Genomic DNA, 12,382 nt, shown 5'->3' with positions numbered 1-12,382 from the left:
AAATACCAACAAGTAAAGCGCTGACAGCTGTCAGTGTAGCTAGCTAACATGCTAACCTTATCTAGCTAGCTAATGTTATCTGTTGTTGCTATTTATTTTTAACTAGGCCTATACCGTATTCAAAAGATTACCCAACTGGCTAAGCTATGGCTGGTTCTGGAGCTGGATTTATCATAAGTATAGGGTAAATTTGCGATCTATTGTTATCTCCAAAGTTTTGGCATCTTCCATAAAATGTGTCCGCGAATCCGCCATAGAAATAGAAAGAATAGATGAAGCTCCGGTAATATGGATAGCCTATTGAATAGTTTGGACTAGAGACGCGATCTTCTACAACACGGTGTAACCATTGGTAGGCTGCTGGCAGGCTATTCGGCTGCGGTACAGCAAGCCAAGACAGCCCGTGCTGATGCCATGGTTGGGGAAGTGAAATTATAGGGATAGGCTACAATGACTTTGCTCATGATGCATGCCGCAAATTATATGTAACAACCTGAAAGACCAATTCAAATGTAACAGCACAAAAAAATTGATAAACAAGTTAATTTTTCTTTCACGGGTGCCTTTTCATTACAGGATAGACACTTGTGGATCTACTGTAGCTGCACCAATCAAAGCAATGGAGCATATAGCGAAGGTGAGTTCGTTTTGCATGGCCCGGTGCCGCGGCTGGGAATGGTTGAAAATGAACGTTTCCACCTCCTATTTTCATTTACGCCATGACTCAGGCGGCCAAGTAGGCTACGGCGAAAAGCTGTTTGGCTCAGCTCAGTTACGACTCGCGAAGAGGAAGAACTTTGCAGGTGTTTCTGGTTAATAAACAATGCCATGCTGGTGGGTGGTAACATTCAAATGAAACCCAGCCCTGAAAATAATCATCTTTCAGCTGAAAAAAAGTGAATGAAAAAAAGTGAATTTCTTGTGGGTCTTTAAAAGGTGTTTTAGACACAGAATTTAACTAAAATGCCATATCTTATTTTGAGCCAGTTTCACACAGCAGGAAAAGAATCCTGCAGCAGCAGGATGATCTAATGAAGATACACCATCTGTATGTAAGAAGTGAAAGTTACCTTCTCACAGATGTCTTGTAGGGCTGCTGCCAGCACCCGGTAGGCGCACGTCTTCCCACCAAAGGGCTCCCCCACCAGCATAAAGCCGTGGCGCACGATCATCATCTCAAAGATCTGCAGGATCTTCTCTGCGAAGAAATCTGTCACCTGCAAGTTCATCTTATCGCTGTTCTCCTTGATGGCCTCCAGCAGGAGACGATAGTCCGGTTTGGGGAGCTTGACCCCGGGGAACAGATCAGAGGTGATGCCCTGGGAAGATGCATACGTATAGATTATAGTGGGAATATGGAGGTGAACGGGTGTCAAAGAGAAGGGATGAGAAATCTGTGAGCACACACACACACGTGCATACATACAAACACACACATGCACATACCACACTCATACACACACCCCACACACACATGCATTCACTCGCACAAAGCATACACACACCATTAATACATATAACATAAACATAGCTTCATATGTCACTCTTAGAGCAAATGCAGTGCAAACTCCCAAACCAGAAAACAAGACAGAATTGATTTGATTCTAATAGGATAGACTTGAATTACCCTTATGTGACTTCACTTGAGGTCGTGTGAATTCACAGGAATTAACATGGACTGACATGAATCGATTTGAACCAACCTATATTGACAGGAAGTGAGTTTGCAAAGTCTCTCACCCCAAAGAGTGGCAGATCATGCGCAAGGAACTTGGGCAGGTTGACGTCGATGATTGACCTCAGCAACAGGATGTCTTCATTTTCATCAGGATACTTCAGCTTTGACACAAAAGGGAGAGAGTGAGAGAGAGTGAGAGAGTGAGAGAGAGAGAGAGAGAGAGAGAGAGAGAGAGAGAGAGAGAGAGAGAGAGAGAGAGAGAGAGAGAGAGAGAGAGAGAGAGAGAGAGAGAGAGAGAGAGAGAGAGAGAGAGAGAGAGAGAGAGAGAGAGAGCGAGAGAGAGAGAGAGAGAGCGAGAGAGAGAGAGAGAGAGAGAGAGAGAGAGAGAGAGAGAGAGAGCGAAAGAGATGATGGTGTGAAGAGGTAGAGACATAATGAGAGGGAGACAAGTTTGGGCCTGGTGGGGTAGACATCATTCAGGAGCCTTTGTGTGCACTGACACACACTCTCTTTCAGACGAGTGAGCCTTCAGTGGTATTTGCCGCTTTGGCTCAGGGGCTAAATGCACACTTCTATTTTCCAAAAGTCATTTTGAAAGAGGTGACAGGGTAAAAGTCCCGGCGGAAGCAGTACTGAAATTGATGTAAAAATTACATGAATGCACTGTGGCGCTCTGAAAACAACACTTAGAGCCTGGGAAAGCACATTTTCTATTATATGGGGAACCGGGTTCTGGGTTCAGATCTTTATCTTTGAAAGTCAATCTTCCAGGTTCCCACTCATTGTACTCTGCTTTGTCATTGCGTGTTTGGAACGAAAGCCCCAATTTCTCACTGAAATAGTCTCTTTTGACATTGTGATGACAATCTAATGTGGTTGCAAAGAGTAATGTTCAACTTTATATTCTTCTAAATAGCATCTGGAAATCAGACAATGACAACCTGGTTTGAGAGGACAAATTGTCCCATTACCAACAACTGTTATCAATAATGTCCCCTTTTGTCCAATTGATCTAGCAACATAAAAAAACATCACAATAGTGAAAGTGACAGGAAAGGAGCAAAGGATACATGTGGGGACTTTGTGGGGACCTGTAGGTGGCCACATTTTTATTTTTGCCCTAGCACTACACACCTGATTCCACTAATCAAAGGTTTCATGATGAGTTGATTAGTGGAAGCAGTTGTGTAGTCCTTTGGGTTCACAGGAACATGATTAAGAAACACAGCTGTAGAGGAGAACATTGTGGGAACTTAAGAGGACAGGGGTATACGCTTATTGTGGATACACTGTAGGGACCTGAATGACAGGGGCAAAGAGTCAATGTGGTGACATTGTGGAGACTTGTGACAGGTACCTTCAGGTTCCCTGCGGCGGTCAGCACAGACTTGACGGCCCTCATGCCGTAGTCGTAGTGGTGCTGCATGGACAGCTGTTCTGAGCACAGCCTGTAGGTGGCTACGATCTTCACCGACAGTGGCCGGGCAGTCACAAACCCACAAGAGTAGAGCACAATCTCAGATATCATGGCGTAGTCCGGGACCATCATGGCCACCGTTCTGAAGAGAGCCTAGAGAAAGGAAACACCCACCAAAATTGTGCATACTTCCCAAATGGCACCGTATTCCGTACAAAGTGCATTACAACCCTATGGGCTCTGGTCAAAAGTAGTGCAATATGTAGGGAATAGGGTGCCAGTGAAAATGTATGCGCTCACTAACTGTAAGTCGCTCCGGATAAGAGCGTCTGCTAAATGACTAAAATTTTTTTAAAAATGTAAATGTATGCCATCAAGTGATCCCATACAACCAAATGGCTATTGGGTACAGTCACTGAGGCTTGTGCTCTTGTGTTCTCAGATACCAATAGTAATACATTTAGCACGGGTACCTTTAGGTTGTCTGGCAGTTCAGAGCGACCGGCGTATCCTGGGTTCATGGTGATGAACACAGCACAGGAGGGGTTTAGTTTTAGCACCGTCCCCTCAAACAGCAGCATCTCAGCATGGGAAGTAATACCTGAGAGAGACAATGTATATATTGTAATGTATGCACGCATGACTGTAAGTCACTTTGGATAAAAGTGTCTGCTAAATGGCATATTATTATTATTATTATTATTATTATTATTATTATTATTATTATTATTATTATTATTATTATATTAGGCCTCCTGTAGCTCAGTTGGTAGAGCATAGCACTTGCAACGCCAGGGTTGTGGGTTCGATTCCCATGGGGGGCCAGTATGAAAAATGTATGCACTCACTAAATGTAAGTTGCTCTGGATAAGAGTGTCTGCTAAATGACTAAATGTAAAAAAAAAAAATATTACAGAGACCGGGACTACATTTGACCAGTGCCATTGACTGACAATGCTAACGACAAGTAAGAACATGTGGCGAAATGCTCCAAGGTTGAAGTACTAACAGCTGAACTATACACCTACACACCTCTTTGTATGGTGTGAGAATGTGTATTATGGGGACATTCTCTATGGGACTCTCTAACACACACCTCTCTGTATGGTGAGAATCTGCTGGGCTACCACTGACAGAACCTCCAGGTCAATGCGGTTGAACTCGTCGAAGCAGGCCCAGGCTCCACAGGACAGCAAACCCTGCCAAGCGACAAGAGATATGAGAAGAGAAACGTGCACATGCACCTCAAATTGAGAATTACAGTCAATTGAAATTAGTAAGTAAACTTACATAATTTTAGTAGAAACTAATTTATGCACATCTAGGAATTGTATCCTGAACACATGTCAATCAGGATTTAGACAGGGACATAGTACCATCTCAGCTGCATCCCTTAGTCAATGTTATTGTACGCTCTCTAGATAAAAAACTATGTTTAAAGATCTAAAGCCTTTGATACTTTGGATCATTCACTGTTGTTGCCTAGGTTGTCCTCTGTCGGGACTTGATCAAAATGCCTGCAACTGGTTCAATAATTACCTCACTGATAGATCTCAATCTCATGATTCCTCAAGGTTACAAAAGGAGTACCTCAGGGGTCTATTCTAGGGCCAGTAATCCTCACATTGTATATTAACGATATTGGTTCCTTAGTGAAGAACTGTACACTTTTATGCTGATGACACTGTGCTGATCAACAAACTGCTTTTAAATGTCATACAAAACTCACTTGTTGACCTTAAACTGGTACTGAATGTGGATAAAACAAAATCTATGCTTTTCTCTAGAGCACACAACATTGGCATCACAGACGTACAGTGAGGGAAAAAAGTATTTGATCCCCTGCTGATTTTGTATGTTTGCCCACTGACAAAGACATGATCATTCTATAATTTTAGTGGTGGGTTTATTTGAACAGTGAGAGACAGAATAACAACAAAAAAAATACATGTCAAAAATGTTATAAATTGATTTGCATTTTAATGAGGGAAATAAGTATTTGACCCCTCTGCAAAACATGACTTATTACTTGGTGGCAAAATCCTTGTTGGCAATCACAGAGGTCAGACGTTTCTTGTAGTTGGCCACCAGGTTTGCACACATCTCAGGAGGGATTTTGTCCCACTCCTCTTTGCAGATCTTCTCCAAGCCATTAAGGTTTCGAGGCTGACGTTTGGCAACTCGAACCTTCAGCTCCCTCCACAGATTTTCTATGGGATTAAGGTCTGGAGACTGGCTAGGCCACTCCAGGACCTTAATGTGCTTCTTCTTGAGCCACTCCTTTGTTGCCTTGGCCATGTGTTTTGGGTCATTGTCATGCTGGAATACCCATCCACAACCCATTTTCAATGCCCTGGCTGAGGGAAGGAGGTTCTCACCCAAGATGTGACGGTACATGGCCCTGTCCATCGTCCCTTTGATGCGGTGAAGTTGTCCTGTCCCCTTAGCAGAAAAACACCCCCAAAGCATAACGTTTCCACCTCCATGTTTGACGGTGGGGATGGTGTTCTTGGGGTCATAGGCAGCATTCCTCCTCCTCCAAACACGGCGAGTTGAATTGATGCCAAAGAGCTCGATTTTGGTCTCATCTGACCACAACACTTTCACCCAGTTCTCCTCTGAATCATTCAGATGTTCATTGGCAAACTTCAGACGGGCCTGTATTTGTGCTTTCTTGAGCAGGGGGACCTTGCGGGCGCTGCAGGATTTCAGTCCTTCACGGCGTAGTGTGTTACCAATTGTTTTCTTGGTGACTATGGTCCCAGCTGCCTTGAGATCATTGACAAGATCCTCCCATGTAGTTCTGGGCTGATTCCTCACCGTTCTCATGATCATTGCAACTCCACGAGGTGAGATCTTGCATGGAGCCCCAGGCAGAGGGAGATTGACAGTTATTTTGTGTTTCTTCCATTTGCGAATAATCGCACCAACTGTTATCACCTTCTCACCAAGGAACTTGGCGATGGTCTTGTAGCCCATTCCAGCCTCGTGTAGGTCTACAATATTGTCCTTGACATCCTTGGAGAGCTCTTTGGTCTTGGCCATGGTGGAGAGTTAGCAATCTGATTGATTGATTGCTTCTGTGGACAGGTGTATTTTATACAGGTAACAAGCTGAGATTAGGAGAGTGTGATCCTAATCTCACTTGTTACCTGTATAAAAGACACCTGGGAGCCAGAAATTTTTCTGATTGAGAGGGGGTCAAATACGTATTTCCCTCATTAAAATGCAAATCAATTTATAACCTTTTTGACATGAGTTTTTCTGGATTTTTTTGTTGTTATTCTGTCTCTCACTGTTCAAATAAACCTACCATTAAAATTATAGACTGATAATTTCTTTGTCAGTGGGCAAACGTACAAAAATCAGCAGGGGATCAAATACTTTTTTTCCTTCACTGTACATATTTGCACTTTGAATGGAGCCCAAATTGAGTGAGTCTCCTCATATAAATACCTTGGCACTTGTAATTTAAAGGAGTTAATAATAATAATAACAATAATATGCCATTTAGCAGACACTTTTATCCAAAGTGACATACAGTCATGTGTGCATACATTTTTACGTATGGGTGGTCCCGGGGATCGAACCCACTACCCTGGCGTTACAAGCACCATGCTCTACCAATTGAGCTACAGAGGACCACGAGTTACATGTAAAACAAAGCCCCCGGTGGAAACTAGGCAGATTGCAACAATACAGCCTGAATTCAATCAACTCTCCCCCTTCCCTCCTTAAGTTTAGCTTTTGAGTGATTTGCTTGCAGTTTTGTCCACCAGCTTCAAACAGCTGAAACACAAACACACACATACACACAGTGTAACTTGGACCACTTGTGGTTGCCAAGGCAACCACTTCATTGTGATATCCATCTTGCTGCCACGCAAGTTCATTTGGAGGTTCAGTAGTAGCCTATGTCTTAGTACCCATCATGGCCAACAGGAGAGCTCTCAACCTTGGGAGTGTTAGTTACCAGTTAAATATTTCCCAAAAAAGGGACATTCAGCTTTTTTGGATGAAAATCCTTAACTCAAGGCTAAAAGTCTCAAAGTGCATGCCACCCAAAACACAATATCTGTATTGTACAGCATGGCTCCAGCAGTGTTGTTAGAACAATGTGTCAAGTGTGGATATTAAGAATTTGTCAGTCCATATTCGTGTTGGCAGAGAAATGTTGAGTAAAGGATGAGTTAAAATGTGATTTAAATTAAAGAGGAATACCCTTAAGGACTCTCTTAAAAATCATCTAAGCTCGTATACAAGTGTCCTGAATCACAATGACCTGCATTTGGGGCCATGCCATGGGTATCCTTTTTTTATACTTTTGGGTATAAAAAAATATATACAATTCTGTTAAGCAGTTACTATAAACTGTTATCATCATATTTGAGTAAATAACTGTCTCACAGAATTCCTCTAAAGGTCGGTACAGATCTAACAGCCGAGACGAGACGGTTTTATGAAGTTTGCTTGATCTAAATGGTGTAGTTTCAGAACGTCGGCTGCTGGAGTTTCCAAGATTCAACATGTCAAATCTTAGCTAAAGACTTGAGATGAGACGGATTTGTTTAGCTAATCAAAGAACAGTACACTGATGTTCTGTATTTAGCCAAGCAGCTAGCTAGCTGCACGTGTGCCCTGTTTGTGGTGCATGTATTTTATGATACTCGTTTGCTACAACACTTGCTACAACAAGTGGCAACTTTGTTTCAAAGTTTCATCATTCTAAAAAGAGTCACTGTTACCATGGAAACAGTCTCAGCCATGCATCTCATCTTTTTGATCTGAATGCCGCCTCTTTAAATCAGCTATTCTACAACACAACATTTTAAAACTGGCTAGTTTGTCTCATCTCGTCTCTCCTTATGCCGGCTGTACCGGGCTAAAGTTTTTTGTTAATCATCATTTTAAAACTGTATTGATGAGCATAGGCCACTCATCAATAGAGCCATGCCAACTAGAAGCTGAGCCCTATACTAAGAGTGGGTGTGAGGGATGTTAGCCTGGTTAAACGAGACTGAACGCTGCACTCACCATTGTTTCACTTCACTTATCAATGGTGAGCGTCTGGTTCAGTCAGGTTTAGTCAGGTTTTACCACGCTAGAGGGATATGCTCACCTTGAAGAACTTGCCCAGGGCAATGTAATCCAGGCCGTCGGAGCAGTTGAAGACCACACACTGCTTGGCCACAGCCTTGGCCAGATCCTTGGTGGTCTCCGTCTTCCCTGTACCCGCGGGGCCCTCCGGGGCCCCTCCCAAGTGTAAGTGCAGGGCCCCAAACAGTGTTCTGTAGAAGAAGCGGCAGACCTGTGTTCAAATACTATTTGAAATCATTTCAAATACTTTATCTAGGCTTGATTGAGCTTGCCTGGCACAATGAAACCAATAGAATAGTCACAAGGAGTGCAAACCCCGCCCACTTGGCACTCTAATCAGACTAGACCAAGTCGCTTGAAATATTTCATATAGTATTTGAACTTAGCTCTGATTTTAGAGGATTGAATTACAGTTGCAGCACATCAGCATGTTGAGGGTCCTGACTTGCCAATGAGTGTGGTGAGTATTGGTGGTCCTTACCTGTAGCAGCGGTCAGTAAGTGGAGTGATGACCAGGCGTGGTGTGTTCCCCAGATACTCATAACCATAAGCAAGGCCGGCGTTGATCATCTTAGTCTGGAGACGGTCTTCCTGTATATATAGAGGTCAAGTCAACACAAACCTGGTCAGTTAGTACTTAATGGAGCCAAAGGTCAAATACATAGACACAAACAAAACATGCATGCATGCACACATACACACCCCAAAAAAACATATGCACGCACACACACACACGCATACACTTACCACCCAGTAGTAGCGTAGCTGACTGAGCCACTCAAAGTCAGTCTCGTCCCTGATGCCTTTCTGGACCAGTGTGGCTAGCACATCTCGCGCGTGGACATCCTGTACCACCAGAGCACCCAGGGTGACCCGGTTCTGCTTGGACAGCTTCCCGCGCACCAGCATCACAATGTCATCGATCTGACTGTTGTTCTGCTGCAGGTAGGCATCCAGGGCCTGCAAAAACAAAAGAGAGACATCACTGGTTTGACAGGGAAATATACATCAATCATAGGGTTGTATGCAAAGGCATACACCCATGCACACTCAGTACCTTGTGTGGGTTTTTACACACACACACACACACACACACACACACACACACACACACACACACACACACCAGTGCTCGTCAAGTGGTTCTTCCTCAGTTAGGTGTGAGATGGCACTGAATCTCTTCTGCAGCATGATAGCAGCCTACATTTAAGCAATAAGGCACGACGGGGTGTGGTATATGGCCAATATACCACGGCTAAAGGCTGTTTTTATGCACAACGCAAGCGGAGTGCCTGGATACAGCCCTTAGGCATGGTATATTGGCCATATACCACAACCCCCTGAGGTGCCTTATTGCTATCATAAACTGGTTACAAACGTAATTTCATAAGTAAAAATAAATGTTTTGTCATACCCGTGGTACACGGTCTCATATACCATGGCTTTCAGCCAATCAAGATTTAGGGATCAAACCACCCAGTTTATAATTAAGCAATAAGGCCCGAGGGGATGTGGTATATGGCCAATATACCACGGCTTAGGATTGTTCTTAAGCACGACGCAACACGGAGTGCCTGGATACAGCCCTTTGCTGTGGAATATTGGCCATATACCACAAACCCCTGAGGTGCCTTATTGCTATTATAAACTAGTTACCAACGTAATTAGAGCAGTAAAAAAAAACATATTTGTCAGCCAATCAGCATGCAGGGCTTGAACCACACAGTTTATAATTCTGTATTTACTTTATTTATTTGACAGTGACAATGCACATCAATCAGATGTGCCAGATTAAGCCAGCTGGCTAGTTTTCATCTGTAGATATTATATGATATTGTTGTGTATTGATATTCTAGTTTTGTCCCTTTAGGGCACCTGTAACCCCCCCTTGCTTACTTACGTTGAAATGCTTGGAATGTTCTTCCTGTGAAACGCATTAAAACCATGCCCACGTTAATTTCTACTCCCGTCTCATGTCCTGTCCTTATATTAGTTGTATAAGTAATACAGTGTGCTATACAACAAAACTGGCGACGAGGAAGAAACGTTCTCACGTTTGTGCTCATCGTCTTCGGCAGAAAGTCTGAGTTAAATTCGTTATTTATTTTTCTCGCTGTAGAAAGACGCAAACATAACGTGGAGCTAGCCAGTCGAGTGATGCCTTTAATGTCATAGCAACGAGAGCCTTGAGGGATAGGAAGAGTTTCGCTGTGGGAGAAAGTGAAGTCATCGTGAGTTAAAAGAAAGAAAAATAAACCGAAAATGTCTGCATTGATTGGAAATATAGGAACATTTGATGAATCTGTGGAACAATGGAGTTCTTACACAGAATGCTTTGAGTACTTTGTGTTGGCAAATGGAATTAAAGCAGAAGTCGTTGTGCCAACATGTTTTACTGTTATGGGAGGAAAAACATTAAATCTACTGCGCAGCCTAGTAACGCCTGAAAAACCTGGTGATAAATCATATGATGAAATTGTGGCTACCTTAAAAGGACATTATTCTCCCAAACCACTGATAATCACAGAGAGATTCCGGTTTCATAAGAGAAATCAAGAGGAGGGGGAATCAATCTCACAGTTTGTGGCTGTATTGAAACAGTTATCTGAACACTGTGAATTTGGGTGATCAATGAGTGACACTATACGTGATAGGTTAGTGTGTGGCATGTGCAGCGAGGCAATTCAGAAACACCTTTTGACTGAGAGTAACTTAACATTGCAGAGAGCAAGAGAAGTGAGTATGTCAATGGAAATGGAAAATAAAGACGCACAATAGCTAAGTGCATCGACCAAAGAGCATAAGGTGTCTATGGAGTTAAAAAACAAGGCAGGAGGTGGGAAGCCATGCTATCACTGTGGGAAACCAGGTCACCAAGCAGAGGAGTGTTGGTGCAAAGACTTAGACTGCAGAAGTTGTGGTAAAATGGGTCACATCGAACGTGCATGTAAAAACAAAAAGACACAATCAAACAAAAGTACTGAACAAAGGAAAAGTGACTTCAGGAAGTACAAAAAGAAAGTGCATAAAATGGAGCACACACAGGATGAACAAAGTGATACCCTGTCTGAAGGGGAAGAATCGTTGCATGTTATGTCAATTTCAGACAATGGATACGGGTACTGGGAGACACCGCTACTGGATGGAAACGCAGTACGGATGCAAGTGGACACCAGAGCAGCCATATCTTTGCTGTCTGAGGCTGTATACAAGGAGAAACTACATCACCTCACACTACAGCCCACAAAGATGACGCTGAAAACATACACTGGTGAGATTGTTCCAGTGAGAGGAAGCGTGATTGTTACAGTGGAGCTCAACAAACAGAAGGTAAAGCTACCACTCTACATCGAGAAAGGCAACCATCCAGCATTGCTAGGACGCACATGGCTGGAAAAGATCAAACTAAATTGGCAGGAAATTCACATGGTTGCAAAAGAGGACACAAACTTACAAGGGATATTGAGGAAACACGCAGATATGTTCAAAGGAGAACTTGGCAGTATGAAGGACATAACAGTTAAACTGACCGTGAAACCAGACAGCAAGCCAAAATGCTTCAAAGGTAGACCTGTCCCATACGTCATAAAACCAAAAGTTGAAATTGAGCTAAACAGACTAGTCGAGAGTAGAGTATTGGATCCAGTGAATGTTAGTGAGTGGGCTACACCCGTTGTTCCAGTCATAAAAAAAAGATGGATCACTCAGACTCTGTGGTGATTTCAAAGTCACCATTAACCCAGTCTTGACTGCTGAAAAATATCCACTACCCCTCATTGACGACCTCTTTTCTGGTTTAGCTGGAGGACAAAAATTCAGTAAGATAGACTTATGTCAGGCCTATCTACAGATGCATGTGGACCAAGAGTCACAAGAACTGTTGACCATATTGACTCACAAAGGACTGTACAGGTACCGGAGGCTTCCTTTTGGAATCACCTCAGCTCCGGCCTTGTTTCAGAGAGCTATGGACCAGATACTGAGCGGGCTCACTGGGGTCCAATGTTATCTCCATGATCTACTCATCACCGGCAAAGACGAGCATGAGCACATGAGAAACCTGAACGCTACACTACAGAGATTGGAGGAGTACGGTCTGAGGGTCCGGAAGGACATATGTGAGTTTTTCCGGCCCTCTGTTGAGTACCTAGGCCACGTCATCGACAGTTCGGGGCTCCACAAGGCGCCAT

General features: G+C 43.3%; 1 protein-coding gene across 3 annotated transcripts in view; it reads right to left on the bottom strand.

The window, feature by feature from the left end:
* dnah7 (dynein, axonemal, heavy chain 7) overlaps nucleotides 1-12,382 on the bottom strand; it is a 222,361-nt gene that overhangs the window by 121,988 nt on the left and 87,991 nt on the right. For all 3 annotated transcript variants that reach the window (XM_045206528.1, XM_045206529.1, XM_045206530.1), the window contains exons 23-30: nucleotides 8,940-9,152; nucleotides 8,674-8,783; nucleotides 8,215-8,383; nucleotides 4,192-4,294; nucleotides 3,569-3,696; nucleotides 3,036-3,248; nucleotides 1,741-1,839; nucleotides 1,071-1,319 (exon numbers count right to left, since the gene is read on the bottom strand). In XM_045206528.1, the coding sequence (XP_045062463.1) occupies nucleotides 1,071-1,319; nucleotides 1,741-1,839; nucleotides 3,036-3,248; nucleotides 3,569-3,696; nucleotides 4,192-4,294; nucleotides 8,215-8,383; nucleotides 8,674-8,783; nucleotides 8,940-9,152 (1,284 nt within the window). The remainder of the gene's footprint in view (nucleotides 1-1,070; nucleotides 1,320-1,740; nucleotides 1,840-3,035; nucleotides 3,249-3,568; nucleotides 3,697-4,191; nucleotides 4,295-8,214; nucleotides 8,384-8,673; nucleotides 8,784-8,939; nucleotides 9,153-12,382) is intronic.

The sequence above is a fragment of the Coregonus clupeaformis genome, chromosome 23 (assembly GCF_020615455.1).
Source record: "Coregonus clupeaformis isolate EN_2021a chromosome 23, ASM2061545v1, whole genome shotgun sequence".
Classification (NCBI taxonomy): Eukaryota; Metazoa; Chordata; class Actinopteri; order Salmoniformes; family Salmonidae; genus Coregonus; species Coregonus clupeaformis.
Note: the sequence above shows the minus strand (reverse complement) of the source record. Positions and strands in the feature narration are given on the sequence as shown.